The sequence below is a fragment of the Fistularia commersonii genome, chromosome 7 (genome assembly GCF_037954325.1).
Source record: "Fistularia commersonii isolate RoL2024-O1a breed Wild chromosome 7, RoL_Fcom_v1.0, whole genome shotgun sequence".
Lineage (NCBI taxonomy): Eukaryota > Metazoa > Chordata > Actinopteri > Syngnathiformes > Fistulariidae > Fistularia > Fistularia commersonii.
The window spans coordinates 3,269,207-3,292,620 of NC_141290.1; the positions used below are offsets into that span (position 1 = coordinate 3,269,207).

The following is a 23,414-nucleotide window of genomic DNA, read 5'->3' on the forward strand; positions in this document are numbered from 1 at the left end:
TATAAAATAAGAATTGATTTAAGCGAAAGAAGAAATTTATCAGTGCCATAAATCCCTCAGTCCACCTGAATGTCCAATTCCTGCACTGTCACCCAGCACACTGTAAATGCCAACATCCTCTCCCTGTCTCCATTAACATTACTCTCACACACACACACCCACACACACACACCCACATTAAGTATGTACAATGTGCCGTGAATGGGAATGACCTTGCTGTGTTTTCAGCGCGCGGGCAGCCATCCTCCCTGTCCTCCCTCGCTGCACTTCAAACACATTTCATCTGGAAAAAAAAAAAACCCAAAACCCTTTAAATAGACATGACCTTTTGGTTGGAGATTGTATTTCCTAAGCGGAGAGCAGAGGGCATTTCGGGATTTTCGACAAAAAACGTTTGACGTGGAAGTCGTAACTCTCGCTCGCGGCTAGCTCGTCGCTAGCTTGGAGAAAACAAATCCGGTCTTTTTCACGCAAACGTCGGCAGCCACGCCGAGCTTGATGAAGTACACTTCACTGAAGGGTTTGGCCACCAGCGGTTGGGTCACCTTTGCGGTCCGTTGAGTATCCTGTAATTAACGTGAGGCTGCAGACACTCCCCCGGGCAAAAGCGGCGTTTGGGCGAGAACCCAACACAGCGGCGCGCTCGATGAGCGTGGTCGGCGTATGGGAAATTGGAGCCGTTTTTCCAGAGTGCTACACACAGTTGCTGTTTGCGGCTTCGGAGCGGCAGCTGATAGCGGAGTCGCTACCGTTCGAACTTCAAGTTGTAGAGCAAGAGCGGAGATCCGGAAGGTACCGTTTCGGACCACGAGCCTGCAGAGGGATCTGAGAGGAGAAGTCGCCGTCGCGGAATGGTTGGCGCAAGAGAAGGTCCTTGGTTGGATACTGGCAGGGGGGCGTTTCCACGTGGAGTCTCCATGTTCACCTCCGTGTTCAAGTTCCTAAATTGTCCAGGCATGTGAAAGAGAGAGTCAACAGTTGTATGTCCGTCATTTGTATGTGAATGAGACCCCTAGTGCAGGATAAGTGGTCAAGATCACGAATGAATGAATGAGCTTCAATTTGCTGTTTTAATTCCGTCTGAATGACACTGAACGGCGAGGATGAAATTCATTAGACATCATCTTAATTCCAAACCGCATCCAGATCTTCCACTTCCTATTTAACATCTGCTCACATTAACAGCCCCATTAGATGATTAATCAACTCGCAAACCGAGTATGCTAGTGTTTATTAACTGTGAAACCTCCGCTATTTCCGTCACCCAGCGACAAGAGCAAACAAATGGAAATAAACCCGGGGATCCCGCTGACACCCGAGTCACATGACACGGCAGGTGCGGCGCGGCGCGCGGGATCACGGGGGCGCACATGTTGCGGAATGAGGGGCGGCTCGTGTTGCATGACGGCCCGGGTGGACGGACCCGCGTTTGCGTAACCCTGGAGGTTGGAGACGACGCAGATGCAAAGCTGACAGCTGCTCTTCTTCCTCCCTCCGGCGTGGAGATGCAGATTAAACTTCCATCTCAGTAGCTTGATTCGGCATCTGTGATTGGTCATGTGGACGACGCTGAAGCATCTCCCGGTTGATATCAGCGGTGTAAAAAAAAAAATCGATGCGTATCGATATATCGACCCGACAGCTGACGATCCGATGCATCGACGCGTCCGCAAGAGTATCGACTTCGCTTCCCTTCCCCTCTTTCAGCGGACACACCCTCTTTGGCATAGCACTCGCATTTAAACATTCGGGAGGCGTGTTGAACCGCATCGTGTAATAACGGTGCGTTTTGTAATAAACGTCCAAAATGTAATAACTTTTTCATTTCATTTTGTAATAAAGCTGTATTTTGTAATAAACTGACGCATTTTGTTATAAACTGCCCCGACGCATTTTGTAATAAATTTTGCCGCATTATGTAATAAGTTATTACATTTTGAGAAGATTAGTACAAAATGTACTTGCAACTTTTTTATTCTCTAGGAAATGTAATAACATGGAATTTATAGAATATTCTCTGTTAATGCAACCTTTGAATAGTGTACTGATAGTAATTGCTATAAAGGCTAATACAGTGATACTAATAATAGGCCTAGCTTTTACAAATACTTTAAAGTAAAATAAAATACAATTAACAAACTTATGCTTTAGCATTGTTATTACATAATGCACCATGTTATCACATTTCCTAGAAAATAAAAAAGTTGCAAGTGCATTTTGTAATAATCTTCTCAATATGTAGCTTATTACATAATGCGGCAAAATTTATTACAAAATGCGTTGGGGCGGTTTATTACAAAATGCGGCTTTATTACAAAATGAAATGAAAAAGTTATGACATTTTGGGCGTTTATTACAAAATGCACTGTTATTACAAAATGCGGCTCAACAAGGCGGACATTGATATGGCTGAGAAGGACGCGGACTTACACACTCCTGTAGGTTTAAAATCGTTCCGCAAAAAAACGGGAAAGAATTGGTAAAGGATGTGGCGATATGTAAAGAATATCGAATTGAAGTTAGCTACCGTGGCAACACTTCTAATTTGTCGGCTCACTTGAAAAGACGGCCCTGCCCGGCTGGGTACATTTTTGCCCAGCAGTTCGAAAAGGGCCAAAAACATATCGTATTAAAAAATCGTATCGTAGTTAAAAAAAAAAAATCGTAGCGAAACGTGGGACATTTTTAAGTATCGAAAAAAAAATCGTATCGATGCCTTGAATCGGATCGAATCGTCATGATGGCTCTGATTTACACCCCTAGTTGATATCTAGGAGAGGTTGTTGTTGTGATGGGGTGAGAATTAGCGTTAGCGGCGTCCAGAGGAGGCGGCGGATGTAATCTCCGCGTGAAGTTTGACGAATGATGATCCCCGAGCGCCGATGGATCATCTTGAGTTTGGATCCAAATTGTTCTGAGCTTCGTTCCTCTGGGCTTCAACGCTGAAGAGTCTTTGTCCACGATGGACGACAGGACATCACATCCGCGTCCCCGTTCCTTCCAACCGAGGAATCGTGATGATTATTTTTTTTTTTTTAGATCTTTCCTGAAATCACTTCACTTCCGCTTTGGCCTCGTCGTCCCGAGAGGAGACAGACCGTCTCCGAACCATCGCCTAGCAACCGCATGACTCTGCAGAAACCCAGATTTGCTTTCATACCGCCGTTCGGCTCCGTTTCCATCGTTTTTGGGGGCGGTCAATGCCGCTTCTTCGGTAGCCTCTGCGTTTCGACCATCGGCCTCGGCGTCCGACACTCCTTTACCGATTGATTATAAGCCTGGTGGTCTTTGGGTCGCAGGTTTCTGGTAACCCTGGTTTCTGGTCTGCTCTGGAGGTGACAGACCAGCTCGGGGCATCATTAGTTTCCGCTCGGAGCTGCTCAGCTTGTCTTGCCATTTGACCCGGAGCAAGAAGGTCCGTGCTTATAATGTCCAAAATCCTCGGACGGGTCAATCTGTGCCCTGAGGTCTGCGTCCCTCACGTGGTCACGGTTCCTCGTGGAACGGAGATGTTTCATCACACTGTCGTAGGTCTCATCAGTACCTGTTTTTTTTTTCTTTTTCGCCCTCTTCTCACAGCAGAGGGTGATGTTCACTTGGACGCAGCTCTTCAGACGCCCGGGAGACGCGATCGATAATCTTTTTTTATGAAATCTTTGTCCGCAGCGACCAAAAGCGAAGCCCGCCGATCATGTGCCGCTCTAGCAGCCGGGGTCTCGGCCCGGCGGGGCGGGAGGGCTCGTCCGGGCAAACGCACCCCCGCGAGGAAAACGTGGCTGCACATTTAAAGGATGATTTGACGCATAAAATGCATTTCAGAGCCGATATGAGGTGTGAGAGAGAGGGAGAACGGTTGTTAGTTTCAATTTGTGGCAATCGACGGGTCCTTTTGTGAACCCCGGCTGGGATCGGCTCCTTATTTCACTCCCCTGACTCACCGCAAAGCATGAAAAACGCAAAATATATCAAAAGGCCGAGAGCAGCTGCAGACGAGGAGGAACATTATGAGCTGGACTTTTTTTTTTTTCATTTTTTTATAACAAGCGCTAAAGGGCATTTAAAAAGAGAACTCTTTTCAGACGCTGAGCCGCTTTCAACATTTTCTTTCTTTCTTTTTTTTTTCCGTCCCCGGGCGGGTCAGGTCACCGTCACCTCGGACCCGCCGACATGATACCGTCGCGTCTATTACCCCCCTCCCGTCTATTTTCAACCTCGGTCGCCGAATGGAATCGCAGCTGCGACGACGCAGACGGGAAACCAAAGCTCACGACTCGATAAAAGACGCCGCCGGAGATCCAGAGCGCGACCGTAGCTCCCGCTAGCTCCCGCTAGCTCCCGCTAGCTCAGTCGTGGTCGCGTCCGACAGGCTCCGCCCCCAAATCCGGTGTAAATGTGCAGGTGTAAATCCCCTCTCACACCCACACATGCTTTTAGTGGCCCGTGTTCAAAAAAAAAAAAAAAAAAATCACTTCTGACCCCGGCGTCGCTGATGCTATCGCTCCTCGCTATTATCATTCAAATCCCGCCCCGCCCCTCCGAAAACCGCCGCCCCCTCACCCGCCGCATTCTTGTTTTTCTAATGAAATCCATTTGCCGGGAGGCTCCGCTCGTATTCAGCCGACTCCCTTGACAATCGCATCCGCGGGAGGCGGGCGGGAGCAGCTGCTTCTGTCGGCGCAGGAAAATAGAATCCCCGTCGAAATACCGTTTAGCGTCATAACTCGGATCGCTACTTGAATTTAAACTGCTTTTATTCACCGGACAGAACGTCCGTTCGAGTGTTCTTCCGGGAGCGTTTTTTTTTAGCGATTTTCCCATCTCTGAAGTCGAGGGACGAGGAAGGATTAAATACCTGCTCTCGCCGCAGATCAACACGTCGTCGGCAAACATCGCGGTCTATGAAGATTCCCGTCGGCCCGTCCATCACCATGAAAAATAAGCAAATAATCACCTTGAAAATGAGAAAGAAGTTGCGTTTTAGTATCCGAGGAATTCGGCGAAAACAAAAACGGGGGCATAAATCTGTGTTGTGTCGTCGGAAAAGTTGTTTTTCTTTCACAGAAAACCTTATTTGTATCGTTTTGTTTTTTCATAATGGCCCTCCGCGGACGGATTATAAGAGATTATAAGAAAACATCATTAAAAGGCAAAAAAAACAATTTGAAGACGGTCACGTCGGCTATTAGCATGTAGCTCTTAGCGCTACCGCTATCGCCCCCAAAAACCCTGCTCTTCAAGGCAGGAGGTCGCCCGCATTTTCTGCAGGTGTTTCCTCGCCGCCGTCTCCAAGTGGCGGGAACGTTGCCCGTCGTTCCAGTGCCGTCGACACGGAATGCGAAATTCGACTTCTGTGCCGCGTAAACGAAATCCGATCCGATGGCCGCCGCGGATCCGCCGCCTTCCGCGAGGCCACGAGTTTGCGGCCGGCTGCACGCGAGGAGAACCCTCGGCTGTAATTCACCGCTTCCAGACGGCTATTACACCCTGTTTGTCTTCGGTGCCACAAGTGATTGATCACGTTTCCGTCCAACTGAGACAGTTATTAATCCCGAGCCTTTCCCTGGCGCTGCAGGGCCTCTCAGTCACTGTGTCGCCCCGCGAGAGAGCTTTCAGTCTGCAGCGTTTCTTTGCATGTGTTACAATAACACACACACACACACACACTCCTGCGTTAGCTTGACGCTCCCTCCCCGTGGGCCCACCACGCCGAGGTGATAAGGACGCCGGCGGTGATTCGTCAGGCCTTATTAAACCGATAAATTCCCGTTATTATCCCGCCGCTCGGACCCCCCCAGACAAGGATTTATTAAAACGGACACACGGTGAATAAAATGTACCGAATTAATCTTATTAATCTCGGCGAACTTCACGTTGATTCTTTTCGAAATGATTAATTTCAAATTTCCTTTCATTTATCGCAATTTAATTTGAAGGGCCCCGAAGGGGAGGGAGTCCATTTTTGGACTGAAATATCCTGTACAGTGTTTAACGTTACATTAAAAGTTGTACAACAGCAGGAGAAAACAACAAATGACAGAGTGAATGGTTGCTCGTGTTTAGCTTGGAATGAAAGGGTGAATTTTTTGTTTGTGTTACTGAGTGCAAGAAACGCTGCATCGATCATGAATATGAAGGACGGTAAATTAATTACCGTAATTTCTGGACTATTGGGCGCACCTCAATATAAGCCGCACCGGCTAGTTCAGGCGTCGACAACCCGTAACACCCAAAGAGCCATTTGGATCCTCAGAAAAGAAAACACTGGGAGCCGCAATTACTTTTTTGACGTCTAAAATTAAGGTACCGCTGTATGTATTGCTTTTTATTACCTTTACACTTTGTATAAACAAGTGTGTAGTGTGTTGCTTCTGAAATTCACAAAGTATTTCGGAGAAAATTAAATTTCATTTATGTAATGAAGTCATTTTGAGCTTTGGGCTTTCAGAGCGTTTAGCGGAGCCTTGACCTGAATTTTAAAGATAAATCGGGAAAAAAAATCACTGTGTCAGTAAACAATAAAAAATAAATATTTGCCAAATATCTTCATAAATATTTATTTTACCTGGTTATTGGTTTACCTGGTTTACAGCATCTGCAAATCGGGACTTTACCGTCTTCCGCGAGTGTGACGTTATTTTTAGCGGCGAAAAATAATACATATAATTTTATTCGATATTTCAAAATCACAATAATCTTCCAACTTAGAACTAAAAGTTGAAAAAAGGAATTAACACAAATGAAATACACTTCAATTAAATATTTATAATTTATTGTCCCAAGCCGCTCGGAGCCGCAGTGTAAAGATTAAAGAGGAGCCGCGGGTTGCCGACCCCTGCGCTAGCCGATCGCTATCTCGGTCTTCCTCCTGCGCACTAAATCCGTCAAAGTTGTTTTCTTCGGTGTCGGAGTTGAACGGACTCAGAATTTCCAGGTCATTTCATCGGTCCGATGTGACGAGGATAAATGTTTTAGCGGCGTGAAGCTCGTTACCCCTCCCCCCCCAAAAAAAAGGTCCATATATTAGCCGCATCGTTGTTTATGTGAAAAAAGTTGCGGCTTATCGTCCGGAAATTATGGTATAATCGTAGGTAAAACGATAAAACACATCAAACAGGTTAAAAAAATCCACTAAATTTAAATGTAAATAGCGTAAAGGATAAGCAGCTAGATAGTGAATGAATAAATGATGGTAATTTAATTAGTCTAAAATAAATTGCATTAAATCCTGGAAAAGAGTTTCCCTTTCGGGTATCCGCAACGACTCCTCCGACCTCGGCGGCACCTCGCTCAGATATCGACGAGAAATCCTCCCGACACACTAAGTCACTGACACCGGCGTTACCGTTAGCAACAGATGGAGGGGGCGGAGCCAAAGGATGCCCCGGGCTGGGCGAGGCAGCGTCTTCATGTGAGAAGCGCCGAGCGGAACGTGAAAGTGTGTTTACACCACAGTTAAGATTCCTGTTTGGCTCATCTACACACACACACACACATAGTCCGTGTGTGTGTGTGTGAGGTTTGTCTTGAAGGTCTCCGCTGGAGAACTCTTCTTCCTCCTGCTGTTCTTCCAGAGTCACAGCTGGTTCTGCTCCGGGCTTCATGTGCAAACACACATTTCCGCTCCGATGCTGTTCGGATGGGAGAAACGGCGGAGGCGGCGGCGGCGTGTGTGTGTGCGTGTGTGTGTGTGTGTCATCTCACATCCGCCGATTCCACCTCATTCCAGATAAATCAACTAAACGCCTGACACTTTCACCCTGTGTGTTTCAAACATCTTGTTAGCTTGCCGCTTTGGCCAAGAATGCATCCGTAACATCAACGATGAATTCAAAAAGCATGGTTTGAATTGAATTAACACACACACACACACACACACACAGAGCGCGCCCCTCCCGGCGTGCCTCCACGTGTTGTTTACCTTGCCGAGCGCTGTTATTGGCCCGCGGAGGCTTAGACCGACGCCGCTGGAGGCCCAGGGCTGCTCTGTCCAGCTTTTTTTTGTGCTGAGCCCGACACTTTACCCCCACATGGGGGGGCGGATCATGGAGGCGTGCAAAAATAGCCCAAAAAAATCATATCAAAACCCCTTTTTTTTTTTTGTAAATCTGCATAGTTGGACCGGAAACGCAGCTAGAACCGAGCTAAATAGCCAACAAATAATCAGGCTAGTTGCAGATTAGCCTGCGCATGTTGCAGAGTGTAGGGTTGGGTTTAGTGGGCGTCCAGCCCGCACATTCTGCACGGGGCTGGGAAAGCTGGCGGCGCCGGGCGGAGGACGGAGCCCCCGTTCCCCCCCCGCCGCCCCGCGGGGGAACGGCCGGCTCGTGCCCGTCGCACTCGTGAACATCCTGGACCGGCGCTCTGTTTGCGTTGCTAATTTTACCCCCTCCCGCCTTGTCGTTTCAGCCACAACCAGAGGACCACCACCTTTCGGCACCCCGTGTCGGGCCGGATCTCTCCGGAGAACGTGGACTTCATCCTCCAGGAGCAGTGAGTGCCTCCCTTCTACTTTTATACGAACTTAAATCCCTAAATGTTTTACTTGTTTGTTTGTTTAGAAGTTTATTAGGACAGTGCACAAATACATTAAGCACAGAGGCAGAGATGTTTGCACCAGATTGTAGCTCATAGCTAATTTCCATCTGTAGTCCTGGACAATACAAATATAAAACTGTATAAAATAGACATACACAGATAGGCGATAAAATAACTATACAATATATAAACAGGCAATAAAATATGTATTTTGCAAGTTGAAAGATGAGATGAGATGAGAACAACTTTATTTATCCCGAAGGAAATTGTTGTGCCCGAGTTTCAAGTAAAAACATAACAGTAATAGATAGAAAGGAGGAAGAATAAGAAATACAAAAGTGCTATTGTTGTGATATTGTTACTTATTTTCTCTGCGTATCCAAGTGTCCAGTGCTATTATTAATGCGGTTATTCCCGAGTACCTGCGGCGTCACACCCAAACTCACCGTCCCGCGTTCACTTTAGCTGCTGGTGAATCCGCCGACCGCGTCTCTCGAGCGAGATCGACTTATTTTTTCATCTTATTGTTAAAAGCGCGGCTTTTCCATCCTTCTCGCCGGCGCGTGGGCGTAAGGAGATTGCGGCCGGCCAAGGACGAGCGGCGATGCTGAGCCGTTCTCCGTCTCCGGCTGGAATGCGAGTAATATCTTGAGGATGATCTTCTTTTGGGTTCAGCTGCGCTCGCGATGATGTATTTCGACGCGTTTTCAGTTTTTTAAGATTTTTTAAAAATCCAGGTCGCTCTTGTAACTGAGAGTTGAAACCATCTTAGAACGGCCTTCTGGATGGCAGGAAAATAACCAGATGGGTTTGTAGGGTTTTTATCTTCTCCCTGGATGTGGAGAACGCCATTAGCTGTTAGCTGTTAGCTGTTAGCTAACTCCGCACTTGTTTTGGTCAAAATGTTGATGCTCCTCCGCGAGTCCTGGAAACCACGCTTGTGGTACAGCAGGCCAGAAGAGCTCTTCGTCGCTCCTTCGTCGCCGTGGACGCAGTAGTTTATACATGGCGCCCTGCGGTGCGCGAAAAGTGTCTGATGAGTTCCATCAAGCACCTTCGTCACATGGCTTCCTGGAAACACCCTGCCTCGCAGTAGGAGCTAAAATGGTTCTAGTGGCTGAGATCACTTCCTCCGCTGTTTTTTTTTTTATTTTTTATTTTATTGAACATAAATAGTATAAACAGATATACATCTGTACAAATAAACATGGCAAGGTTGAATCGAATGTCAGTGAAACAGCCGGGGACGAGGGAGCAAAGGACGTAAGGACATTCGGTGTGTTTGCAATCAGACGTTAGCAGTGTTAAAGGTTTGTGAGAAATGTTTAATGCTTGACAAAAAAAGAAAGTAAAAGAAAATAATTAGGTAAATAGATAGATAAATAAAATTGAAAAAAAAATTAATAAAAAAAAAACTTGCAAGTATATAATGTAATATGTAGTATTATATTATATAGTATATAGTATGTAATATAACATATATTTAACTTGATAGTTCACAAGAAATCTCAGACATCAAACTGTATATTTTTTGTTTTTTGGATTTTTCCATAAGTTTTAAGGATTTTTTTATATAATTCAAAATCGTTTATAAAGAACGTAAAATTCGGGGAACACTTTTTTGTGAATGAAGAACTTGGCCAGGCCTAAAATAACGTTGGCACATAGTTCATCTCTTTTGTTGCTTCAAAGTAAACCAAATGTAATGTCATCTCATGAGAAGGAAACTGGTGACGATGGAAAATTGTCTTTAACCCATTTTTGAGTTTCAGCCCAAAAGCCCTGTAGTTTTTCGCATGAGAAAAATATATGGTCAGTGGTTTCGACGTTGTCTTCACAAAAGGTACAAATATTATCTTCAAAATTATATTATCTTCAAAATTAATAATTCCTTAGATGGGTGGATGTCATTCATAATTTTGGAGCGGGTCTCTTGCTTTTGGGGCTATGGGTACAGTCAGATTCCTTATCAAATTTATTTCAAATATTATTTTTGTTTCCACGTCCAGGGAATAAGTTTTCTGTAAAACATTTCCTAATAAAGGAGTTGCTGCATTTTCTATCCAGAATTGAGATTCCCTGGAGTGAAAGGGGGGGAACTGTAGTTGTATGGTTGCTTCCTCCGCTGTTTGAACGCACCAAATAACGGCCAAAGTTCCGGTAGTGCGGATTTGGGTGATCACACGCCTACGGGTAGCTTGAAAATGGCATCTGTTTTAGCATTTCCTCTTATGTGCAGACGTTTCACCCTCAAGTGTCAAGAGGTTCAGGAGTTGTATCTTCGTCTATCAAAGAGAAAACAATGTCTGAAACAACATCAAGCAAAGAAAGCGAAGAGATACAACAATTAGCTCCGGCACAAGCTCCGGGGAGGATTATTGAGTCCGGGGCGACAAGTCGTTCCTCCTCTGATTGGCTCCTGCTGGGACGTCGCGGAACAAAACCGGCGGTACATGGCAGCCCGGCGGGAGGCCGACGACGAGGCGCTTAAACACTTTTTATGAAGTTCTACCACGAGGCGGTTCTACATGCCAGCTAGTAAGTCGACGGGAAGCCGGGACGAGTCTCTCCAGGGTCTCATTTACAGACGATAAGGGATCTCAGGACGCCCAGGATGGAGACGTCCGAAAAGAACGCCGGGTTGTAATCTGCGGCGCATAAAAGAAATTGAAATTTTTTTTTCATAATAGAATTAAAACTTTCGAAGGAAAGTATCCGTGGAAACATGGCGTTGGACTCGTCAGAGAGCGTATGCCGCCGTCAGTTGGACAGAGAAAAACATCCTCCCGCCCAAAAGCCCTTTCCCGTCAATCAAGGCGGGTGGAATTTGACTCAGCGAGATCCTTGACAGTTCTCCGATGTTCAACGCTATTTTTCTGACATCTGCAGTCACGCCGTCGAGAGGAGCGGAGCTGTTTCAATCGGCTGTCGGCCCACGGTGGGAAAACCTCTGCCTGAAGGCTTTTGAGTGTCCCGGCCACACAGGTGTAGATCCTTCAAAACAAGGGTTTTGACCTGGTTTCTCCAATTTGACCGAATAGTTACATTCAACAAGGCTTAGCCCAGTTCTTAGAACCTTTCCAGGAACTGTGTTCAGGGAAAAACACGCATCTACGTATAGGAACCAGAGACCATGGACTTCAGTTCTTGGAGCCATTTTAAACTCTACTCTGAGATGTTTTCTTTTTTTTTTATGGTTCTGTAAGAACTCGTGATGTCGTTGCTCTGGGATTGGTGGAACTCATAAGCCCTTACCAGAGCACCCTTTATAAAATCTAGTGTGATCACTGGTCAGCTGTTTTCTTGTGATCAAATGGACAGAGCAAGCAAGAAATGGATCGATGTAGAGGCGTGCGGAGTTAGCTTACGTGTGGAGTTAGCTTTCGGCGAGGCTGAAGCAGCGCAGGCAGAGGAGAAAAACACTTCAGCTCATCAAGCAGTCCATGGTTATTATTCCCGTCATGCAGAACACGAATGGTGCAGCAACGCTCTCCATGTTGTCCTGATTTTCTTCATTTTCCTTCGCGGCGGCTTGTTTTTAAGGGCCGGCGCAGAGGTTCGGTGTCGCACCGCTCAATTCCACCGTTCCTTGAACCAAATTCGAGCTGGACGTTTCTTCAGACCGTGTTCTTTGAACTTTTCTGTCCCAAAGTGGCTTCGGCAGAAGAAGAGTACAACTCCTGCCCTGGGACGGTGATCCTCAAAGTGCGCTTTTCTGGTGCAGCAACCTCTAGCTTAAATGTTACACTGGAGTCCAGTATCCTTGGCCAATAAAGCTGATCCTGATACCGATTCTGAAAAATGTAACAATTACAGAAGTTTCTAAAATGGGTATTTATTTTCATAGACAGTAGGGGGCAGCTCACAATGGAGATTGATGGGTCACTACCAGAACAGGTGCTTGAAGACCAACCATGTGATGTCACAGTCGCTCCATTCATTCCCACCATCTAACCAGATGTTTCCAGGATTCACTTCGAGTGTGTGTGTGTGTGTGTGTGTGTGTGTTATGCATTGCCTTCCCCCCCCCCTCACTTGTGGAAACCAGTACTGACTTGTATGACATTTTTCCTTGAGCCTCACCTGGCAGAGGTTCCTGCTCAGGTCAGGATTCACGGCCTCCGTGAGCGGAAGCTCCGCGCGTTTTCTCCGTCAATTTAATTGACGTGTTTTTCACACGATTTGAGCGCTAAACGCTCGTCGCTCGCCCGACGAAGGTGCGTAGCGGCGACGCCCCTCAGTGTCGCATCTTGTTTGCTTCTTTGTATGTCTTCCTCCCTCCCGGCTGCGACAGATGTGCGACAGATGTGCCCAAGCGCTCTCCGGGGCTGATTATTAAACATCGGCTTGTCACTCCAGCAGCCTCGCGTCTCGACTGGATGCACCAGAAACAAGACGAGGAATGTAGGAACCTTTTTTAATTGCCTGGGTATTTTTAGCCGTTCGTCTTATTCTGGCAGCTCGTGGAAGAGAAGCTTCACTCCATCTGGCAGGCGAAGGCTGATCCGAACCCAGCGGTCTAATAAGCCGTCCCCACCTCGGTTCGCCAATCGAGGTTCCCCGTCATCCCCTTCCATCTTCCTCCACTTGATTTGAATTTTCATCTTTTCTCCCTCGCTACTTCATCCCACGGTTAACGTAGCCGTTAGCGGCGGCGGCGGCGGCGCAGGCGTGAGATGAAGCCGGCCTGCCCCTGCCATTCTCACAGTCCAACGCAAATTGGTGTGTGTGTGTTTTTTTTTTTCTTCTCGATAACAATACTCTCTTATTTCGATCTTTGGATTTAATGGCCGTACCTGAGCACGAGGAATACGCTCAGCGCACTTACACATCATTAGGTCTGACCAACTGCTGTAAATTCCAGTAAATGGTATCTTTATAAAGACAGTAATCTTCTGCTCCTCCCTGTAGAAACATTTGTTCATTGTCTATCCGAGTCACCTGCCGATCCCAGGGCCGCAAAAACGGAGACATACAAGTCTACACCAGTGGTAGCCTAGTGTTCAGCTCCCCTCCTCAGCAAGGCTTCTGTCTTTGTGGAGTCGACGTCGCCAACGCATTTGATTGCGCGTTCGCCGCGCAAGAGGCCGTTAGCAACGGCGTCCCGAGGTGCGTGCTTTGGACGCCGGCGCCAGCGGGCATGCCTGGGTTATCGCCGAGTGAAGTGGTTGAAGTGTCAGGGCTTTACAGCCTCTAGGAGTCTCTTATCAGCTCTTATTTTGGCAGCGACGGCATACCGATCCCCGGGTGTCGACCGGGTCAAACTATCCGTCTGCATCTCCGAGTTGTCCCTTACCGTTGCCACTGAAGAACCAGCACTTTCATGAATTATGCGGTATATTTATATATACCGCAAGTTCATCATATCCTAGCAAGCCTTCTCATCTCTTGCCGTTTACATTTTAAAAATGATATTATTTCAGGCTTTTTTAAAATTGCCGGTGTCATCCAACCTCGGCAGGCTGTTTGTCTTTATAGGTGTTGTTGCGTCTTTACCTTCCGCATTTTCAATTATGCATGAACTTTTTTAAGCCGCTCTACATTTGACACATTTGCAGTTCTTACTTGAAAAGAGCAGATTAATGTCAGCCATTTTTATTTTTATTTTATTTTTTTTCTGTCGTTCTTGTTGTTCGGGTAGGGAGGCGCGGCACGTGGTGAAACTTTTTCCACATTTAATGCTGCACCACATTCTTAGCCTTTAAACACACCAACACACGCTTTTTGACACAAGACTTCAGCTGGCAGTTGACTCCGTTTATTTAAGACTAAAGCTCCTTTCACACTGTAGGAACTTTCGGTAGTTCCTAGAACCTTGTTGTTGATACAGTTCCGTAGGAGTCGTACAAAACGCTTGGTAGAGGTGCTTGGTAGAGCTCCTAAGTCACGACAATTACCAGATACTTTTTGCAGATTGCGTAACGCCGTTTTTAAAAACTACGTTGGTCAGCTATTTTCTTGTGACAAAAATGGACAGAAGTAGCAAGAAATGGATCAAGGAGGAGGTCCAAGCTCTTCTGGCCTGCAACACTACCGGGGTTTCCAGGCGCAACCATAGGAACGTCAACATTTTTGAGTGAGTTAGCGTCTCAGAGAAAATAAACAGACTTCAACGCATCTGATAGTCCATGATTCTTAGTCCCTCCGTGCAGAACAAGTGTGCGGCAGCAACGTGGTTTCTCTTTGACCTCGCGATGCCAAAGGTGTCAAAGGAGGGTAGTTCCGAGACCAAAATTGGAGCTGGATAGAAGATGCTTCAAACCCCTCCGATTGATTTCAAAAGAAAAGAAAAGACAGAGACCTACAAGTCTTGCCCCCGTCCCTTCAACATTGATCGAGCCAAACCGTGCGAGGATCGTGCGGAGGCGGCACTCCGATATCGTGCTCGTCACGCGTCGCCAGGCGGCCATATTGCATTTGTAGCCATGGCTTCAGCTAGCGCTTTTGATTAGCCTGGTATCTGCGGCGCCAGTCGTAATGAACAGATCAGTGGAGTGCAATCAGAAAGGGGATAGCGAGGTAGTTAGCTTTCCATCTCTACCGGCCAATCAGATGTGACACGTCAGACTTTTTTTTGTTCAATTTTGTTCCATTCCACTTGCTACTACTGGAGCATCATTAGATGCTTTTTTTTTTTCCTCCCCAAGTTCCGCTCACTCGATCAGCCCCCCTTTTATTTCGAGTGTTTTTCCAGTCCGTCCGTCGGTTAACAAGGAAAAGGGGGCCGTATTTGAGTCTGAGGAGCGACAACTCTGAACGTGAAGAGCTCTTCAAGAAGACAAAAGGAAATCAGCGACTGAACAAACTGCGCCGGGAAAAGTTTAATCATCCTCTCACAGCGGAGACGCTCGGGCTCGTCCGCACTGAATTTGGAAATTGGCTGCTTACATTAGCTATGAAAAATTAATCACGGTTTGAAACGCGCTCCCGTCTTGACAAATTTTCCCAACCCTTGAGTTTCTTCGCTCGCGTCGGCTCAGGAAACGAGTCGGGGAAACGTCTTTGAGAGTGGAGATCGGAGGAGAAAAAGCGAGACCAAAAACCAGAGACGGGAGTTAAAAAAAAAAAAAAAAAAAAACGCAGGACGAGAGCGGCATATCGTAGGTCAGGGGTCGGCAACCCTTAACACCCAAAGAGCCATTTGGACCCGGTTTCCTCGGAAAAGAAAAATCTGGGAGCCGCAATTACTTTTTGACGTCTAAAATAAAGGTACCACTGTATATATTGCCTTTTATTACCTTTACACTTTGTATAAACAAGTGTGAAGTGTGTTGCTTCTGAAATTCACAAAGTATTACGGAAAAAAAATACATTTTATTTATGTAATGAACTCATTTTGACCTTTGGGCTTTCAGAGTGTTTAGCGGAGCCTTGATCTGAATTTTAAAAATAAATCGGGAAAAAAATCACTGTGTCAGTAGACAATGAAAAATAAATATTTGCAAAATATCGTCATAAATATTTATTTTACCTGGTTCATGGGACTTCTGCTCCTGAACTTCTGCGCGCAGCATCTGCTAATCGGGACTTTACCGGCTTCCGCGAGTGTGACGTTATTTTGAGCGGTGAAAAATGATAAATATAATTTTATTTAATATTTCAAGATCACAATAATCTTCCAACTTAGAACTAAAAGTTAAAAAAAGGAATTAACACAAATGAAATCCACTTCAATTTAATATTTATGATTTATTTTCCCAAGCCGCTCGGAGCCGCAGTGTAAAGATTTCGAAAGCATCTTCGGTATCTTCGGTCGCCTTCGGAAGCATCTTCGGTATCGCGTCCCTCCGTCGCCTTCCCTTAAAGGTCTCGCTCGGAATGCTCTCACATTGTTCTTCATCGTCAGCGCTGAAATCCGACTCTTTGTGCGCTGGTTGTTAAAAGTTTCACGCCGATGCCGGAGCTGGAGAGCCGGAGACGCGCCGCCTCCCTCTCCAAAACAGTGGCGTTGCCAACCTCCTCCGGTGTTCTTGTTTGTTGTTGTTCTATCTGCCGCCAATGTTCGTGCATACTCTGCTAAGCTAACTTAGCCTAGCGGCGCTGGCTCAGGCTCCCTGCCCCCTCGTTCCCCCCCTCCACGCTGTCATTCGTCGCTTTAGGACAGGAAAGTTCCAACACAAATCTGCGCTCTTGGGATTTGCTTCCAGGAAATACCACCGGAGAACTTTTTGTCGGCGGTAAGAGGCCACGGTCGGGATAGCGCGCTGCTACACCCTGCGCCGAATCCTGCCGTTAGCAAACCCCGCCTTTATTTGAGCCAAAATTTTGATGTTCCTCTGCAAGGCCAGGAAACCCTCCTGAAATGTAGCTGGCAAGAGGAGCTTGGACATCTTTGCCCGTCGATTTCACGCTGTTTTTGTCTATTTTGTTGCAAAAAAAAATAAAAAACGGCGCTCTGCAGATGTATTTGGTGACAGGCGTAGCCTATCCGTTCAACCAATCACAGAGCACTTCGGTCATATCAGTTTTTATGGAACCGCAAAGAAGCCGAAATGGTTCTTGGAGCCGAGGTCCGCAGTTCCCTCCTTGTCAAAATACTCAGAGAAATGTACGAGTTCCCGAAAAAGCGTCATTACGTGCCGCGATACCAAAAGACACCCTCAGATTCCGTCCGAAGTTCCTCTCTGGACGGACGAGCGAGAGGAAAAACACGCCTCTCTCTCTGTAACTAAGGAATAACTTCTATTTTATCACGTTCACAGCGGATGAAGCAAGCGGAGTAAATCACCTGCCGAATCGCTCGCCCCTAAAATAGAATTTGTCCATTTATCCAGAGGAGACGTTGAGCCTCTGCTTAATTGAAAACCTTTTTTTTTTCGTTATCCAGCTCCGCGGCAAATTAATGAGGCGGCTCCTCGGCCCGTATTGTTTCTTCCCCCGTCTCTTGTAAGACGGCGCGCCGGCGCTTTCCACCTCACGGCTCGGCTGTGGCGTCCAATGACCCCTTTTGAACCCCACGGTGACAACAACTCCGCAAGAGGGTTCGGGCATCCAATCAGAGGGCTTCTTGTTGCGAGGTGGAAGCGCTAACCGTAGCGCTGCTGTTGCACCTCCTCTTTTCCGCATCGGTTTGTCCCTGCTAACGCTCCAGCCGGCCCGCGGTTCCGGTCTCACGCCGCGACGCGGCAACGCTCGGGTTGACTGTCGTCATGGCGACGGCGACAAATAGAAACAGGTTGGCAACGCGTTTGAACGGAATGCAGGTTTGGACGACAAAACAAAAAGTGTTTGGACGACTCGGTGGTCCGAGCGGCGCGTTGAATCGGACCGGAGGATAAAGAGCGGTGCTGCGTTCACTGCTGCAGGAAAAACACCTTCCAAACATATTTATTAGATAATTATGATCTTAATTTTTAGTGTTATTATTATTTGTTTCTAGTGTTTTTTTATGATTCGGGGTCACTTTTCGTCTTTGTTTGTGTTCTGATATATATAGAGAGAAATCTTTTTTTTTTTTTGTAGCTGTAAACATTTTATTTAACTTTATTTTCAATTCTATTCCTGTCTGTAAGACATTTCACATAAGATTTTACATTTCATCTCGATTTTTTTTTTCATTTTTTTTATTTTTTTAAATTAATTTACATAATGTCATTTCTGAAGTTCTTCCTTTTAAATTCACCTGCAGTCATCACCGATAGATTGAATTTTTAATTCCTCCTCCTTCATTCCCGAAGGGACTATACAAATGTTTGTACTTTTTAGACCTTAAAACACTTGATAGCCTTAATTTGACACTTTATATTTTATTGTATTTCTTATTCTCCCTCCTTCCTACTATTATCTATTATTGTCATGTTTCGCTTGAAACTCTGGCACAACAATTTCCTTCGGGATAAATAAAGTTGTTCTTATCTTAGATTTCGTCCTTGCACTTTGTGTGTGTGTGTGTGTGTGTGTGTGTATGACTTAGCAGTGTTTTTTTTTTTTTTTTTCCTCAGAGCGGACTTGTTTTTTTTTTTTTTTTTTTTTTGTTTCTCTCATTTCCATGTGCAAGAGAAAAACGTTGAAATGTCAAATACTTCCAGCGATACCTTTTCCCTCCGCGATTAAATCTCATGGCCGCCTTTTTTTTTTTTTTTCTCCTCCCACGGTCGAAGTGTGTGTAGGCGTAACGCTCCTCCACTGATGTTCAGCGTAACAGACGTCTCTCCCCTCCAAGTCAATCTCCGACTTCTCCTCCAGCTCGCCGCCGACACCGAGGAATTAATATACGACTTTTTCTTTTCTAATCGCCGCGCTTCGGCCTTGTCACGCCGGTGCTGCTAAGTGGCCGCCGCTAGCGTCTGCCTTTTATTCCCGCGCGCTAATATTTCAAGGTATGAGAGCGCGGAGAAATCCAGGCTTTTCCCCTCTTTCGCTATTTGCCGACGAGCGCGAGGCGGGGAACGACTCCGGCTTTCAACGCGACTTCAAAAAAGATCCGCCCGCGAAGAAACGTCTCGGCTCTTTGACGTCCCTCCTCGTTTTTTTATCCTCTCAGACAGACGCTCCTTTTTTTTTTTTTCTACGCTATTTAAGCCGCCGGGTGTTTGTTGATGATCAATGAAAATGTTTTTGATCTCAAAAAGATGGCGTTTGCCGTCAGACCCATCAGAACGTGGTGAAGGTGCGTTCGATTTTGATGGAAATCATGGGCTTTCTGTTGTTGAAGGTTCAAAATCAGCCTTCTTTCAAGAGTAACTTGTTCTAGACTCACTTCTGCCCCCCAGAAAGAAATCCATTACCCACCACCCTCAACGACAGCCTGCAAAGCCAACATATGGCGCCCTGTTGTATGAGTTTTAAACAGGGTATTTTGGTATTTTTCGGATTATACGTCGCTCTGGATTATAAGTCGTACCAGCCAAAAATGGATAATAAAGAACGAAAAAAAGATATATAAGTCGCAGTGGAGTATAAATTTTCGGGGGAAATTTATTTGATAAAATCCAACACCAAGAATAGGCATTTCATCTTGAAAGGCAATTTAAAATAAAATTAGATTAGAGAACAACAGGCTGAACAAGTATAGCCTATAAGAACTGAGAATGTGCCTGCTAGGCTACGTTAGCGTAACATATTACGGTAAGAGTCATTCAAATAACTATAGCATATAGCACATGCTAAAAACAAACAATCTATGTCTCTCTTAATCACTAAATCCAACAAAATCTTCTTGGGTGTCACTTCTGAACAACTCCGCCGACTCAGAAGGTAGACAGTGCGCCGCTTCCTCTTCTACCGGTACGTCGCTTACGTCAGAGTCATCCTCACTTGCAGTTCCAATTATTCCAGCCTTTTTGGATCCCGACAGGACGGCGTCCTTGCTCTGATAGAGAGGTGATTGCGTTGCATGAAGCGGTAACACCAGGAAGCTCCTCCCGCAAACTCATTTCTATTCATCTCCTTGGCAACTACCTGGGTGTGAAGATGCAACTGTCCTGTTGACAAGCCTCTCCTGGAAGCACCTTGTTCAGGCACCAAGTGTGAACTGGTTCCTCTAGCCGAGGCCAGCTAGCTTTTAGCTTTTTTAGTTTTCTTCATTTCAGTAAGAGTAACCTCCGCTTTTCTCCAGTCCCTTACAAGTTTCTCACTAACTTCCAACTTTCTCTCTGCTGTTCGATCGCCGTTTTCGGCTGCATATTTCACTACTTCCGGCTTGTAACCTGCAGAATAGGATTTTCTTTTCGTTGACATTTTTTTTCCAGCTCTTCTCCGCTGTTTTTATACGTTACCGCGAATGTTGAAATGATCAATTTGTCATAGGCACAGAAGTCGCTGGTAGCATGTTTTTTTCACAACGCACTTCTGCCATGACCCGCCCCCGCTGAATTTTGATTGGTTGGCGTGTGTGTGTGACGATCACTGTTATATAAAAGACACAGACACACACACATCAGAGCAAGAGAGCTCAATAATTTCACAAGTCGCTCCAGAGTATAAGTCGCACCCACGGCCGAACCGTGAAAAAAACTGCGACTTATAGTCCGAAAAATACAGTAGTTCCATCTCAATGAACGCATTTGTACACAAAAGTTCAAAGAAGTGTCTGGCTTGCTTACGGTTCCGGTAGTTTTGCATTCCCACAAGCGGAAAGGGCCGCCGGGACGTCTTCGTTGCAACAGAACAGCTGACTGGCGGCAGCGATATTCGTTGTTTGCTAAGTGTCTTGTCCTTGCGGCCGACGAGTTCCACCAATCACGGAGCACTGAGGTACATCCAGGGGAACCTCGAAAAGACCCTGCCTGCGAGTCCGAGCCAAGATGGTCCTCGGTTCCCCCGGTCCGAAAGCGCAAAATCGCGGCCTTGTTCCCGAAAAAGGTCCTCCGAGCTGCCGGAGCCCAGACGGCCGTTTGAGAACCGGAGAAATCTCAGTTGAATTCCAGACGCTGGAGAAGCACAGCGGCGTCGATCGAAGCGCCGCCAGAGGCGAACACGGCTCCCAACCCTCTCCGGCCCGACGCCCGTACGGGGAAAATGATCAACAGCGGCATGAAGCCAGTGATCGCCGGTCTGGAAGTCCACTGCGTGAATCCCTGCCTTGATATTTATAAAATGAAGGCGGCGGATCCTTCCTCCTCCGGCCAGGGGAAGTGTTTATTTTGTCGGAGCACCTGCACTTCCCTTGATTTGATTCCTGGGTTTTTTTTCCATTTTTCTCCTTCGGGGGAACTCCTTCGCAGTTCCCATCTGTTCTTCCCACCGTGAGACCTCGCATCTCCGTTCCTCTTCCTGGAATCGCCCGTTATTTTGACCCGGAGGGCGATTGTCGGCCGGGCGGGGGAACGTTCGGCGCTTTGGAAAGCCGTCGGGCCACTGGAAGTGACGGCGAATGTCACCAGAGTGCTAAAACTCTGGCTTCCTGTGACCTTTGACCTCTGAGCTTTCTGCTCCTCCTTCCTGTCCAGCAGGATGTGATGGAGGCTTTGTTTACTATGATGACTTCCGCCTGTTCGTGCTGCGACGCCGGACGCTTCAAAACCCGCGTCTCTGCCGGGACCGGCTTTGGAACGATGCGTGACGATGTTTTTTTTTATTTTTATTTGTGTTGCCGTGGTGACAAATGTCACCTTTCTGCTGCGCTTCAAAAAAAAAAAAAAAAATCTCCTAGGAATGAATGAGGTGATGTTTTGCATCAAAGTGTGCATTTCATTTAAGACAAGGAATGGCTTTTCGGTAAAGTTTTGTTACCGTGGCGCGAGAAAAAATATATTTATAGAGGAATTCTAGAATGGCGGATCAGAGTGTCTACTCATGAGGTCGGAGACAGAAACCCTTTAGACATTTTATAATGAGATAACACCGCCTACAGTGGTTTTACCTTTATGCTATATCTAAATATATCTATTTACAGACAGTCCTCGCTTTACAGTCTTCAACCTACGCCGTTTCTTTCAGTCGTCATCTGTAAATTTATTAAGAAATTCTTTTTTAGCCACGTCAAAACAAAATTTTTTGCGGGAACTAGTTTGCTAGCGGGGCTTTACGAGGAAGACGGCACTGTTTACGTTTGCCGGTTGGACGCCGTTTTGGATCCTGCTACACCCGCTTTGATTTTGCCCTTTGTTTTGGCTCCCATTTCCACTCGCGCACCTGTGTGAGTCCCAACTTACAGGGAATATTTCAGGATATATATGATTTGTGGACTATAAGGCGCACCTTAGTATAAGGCGCACCTTAGTATAAGGCGCACCTTAGTATAAGGCGCGATATCAATGAATGGGTCTATTTTCATACATAAGGCGCATGAGTAAACATATGTCATAAAAAGATTAGTCGAACTTAATTCGTTCTGCTTTGTTCGCTCAAAAACCGTGATCTACTGCCTTGAGTTTAAATTCAGCTTCGCAAGCAAGTCCCTTAACAGCTGCCATTTTTGGGGTCCTCACATGCACAAATGTACAGTAATAAGCGTACTACGTACTGGTCTCTGATTGGTTTATTATTGTTAGCGATAGCGGACACCCGAAGTTGGAAAAGGTTGGAAAAACGTTTTATTCCAGAACTCTGTGATGAGTGAGATTCACACAAAAGGCTGGTTTTTGAGAACATTTAAGGATTTTAAAGTGCGGCTTATCTTGTGAAAAATACAGTATTTATGTAATCAATTCACTGCTACAGAGAAAACAAAATTTATGTCTGCATGAAAAATTTTACCTCTGAAAACAAAAAGACACGCTAGGTTGATGAGGACGTTCAAGGAAAATCTGTTGGAGTCCGTCTGGCATTTAGGAGATAAAATGCTGAACTTTAATTTACCCACCTGCGGCAAACTAAAAATGCCGTCTGCTTCTGAGTGGTGTCATTGTTATTAGCGCTAGCAGCCTGCTCTCATTCTGAATTAAAAAAAAAAACAAAAATAAAGACTATTTCACCGAATAATGTAAAACATATATTCGTAAAATACCAGCTAATGAAAATTTCCATTTTACCCGGCTAATGTGATGTTTGCTGCTAAAACACTCAGCATTATTTAAAAAAAACAAACAAAATAAAATAATTTTTTTTTGTGAGCCACCTCTGATGGTCTGGGGGTCGGAACGTACCAAATCCCCTGGGGTCGGGGGGGGGGAGGGTTCAACCACTCAACTCATCGGGGGAACATTTAACTATTTCACGGCTTCGGGGGGAAATCAGACGTTCCACTCGTCCGTCGCCTTTCTGACAGAAACGCATCCAATTTGCAATTTCCAGCGGGTCTCTTCCATCGCTTTGCATGAAATTCTCCCGACAGCAGAGGGAAAACACAGTTCCTCCCTCTCTCTCGGCCCACCCACACTACATCCAGGCGTCGACGGTGTGTGTGTGTATGTGTGTGTGTGTGTGTGTGTGTGTGTGTTGAACTTCCTCATGTGCTGACTAGATTGGAGTCTTGTCTGTTACATGGAGGGCGGAAA

General features: G+C 46.0%; 1 protein-coding gene across 13 annotated transcripts in view; it reads left to right on the forward strand.

Moving 5' to 3' along the window:
- The window catches only part of LOC147232374 (pleckstrin homology domain-containing family A member 7-like), a 184,986-nt gene that overhangs the window by 97,950 nt on the left and 63,622 nt on the right, over positions 1 to 23,414 (forward strand). For all 13 annotated transcript variants that reach the window (XM_086149182.1, XM_086149184.1, XM_086149183.1 and 10 more), the window contains one exon: positions 8,407 to 8,490. In XM_086149182.1, the coding sequence (XP_086005308.1) occupies positions 8,407 to 8,490 (84 nt within the window). The remainder of the gene's footprint in view (positions 1 to 8,406; positions 8,491 to 23,414) is intronic.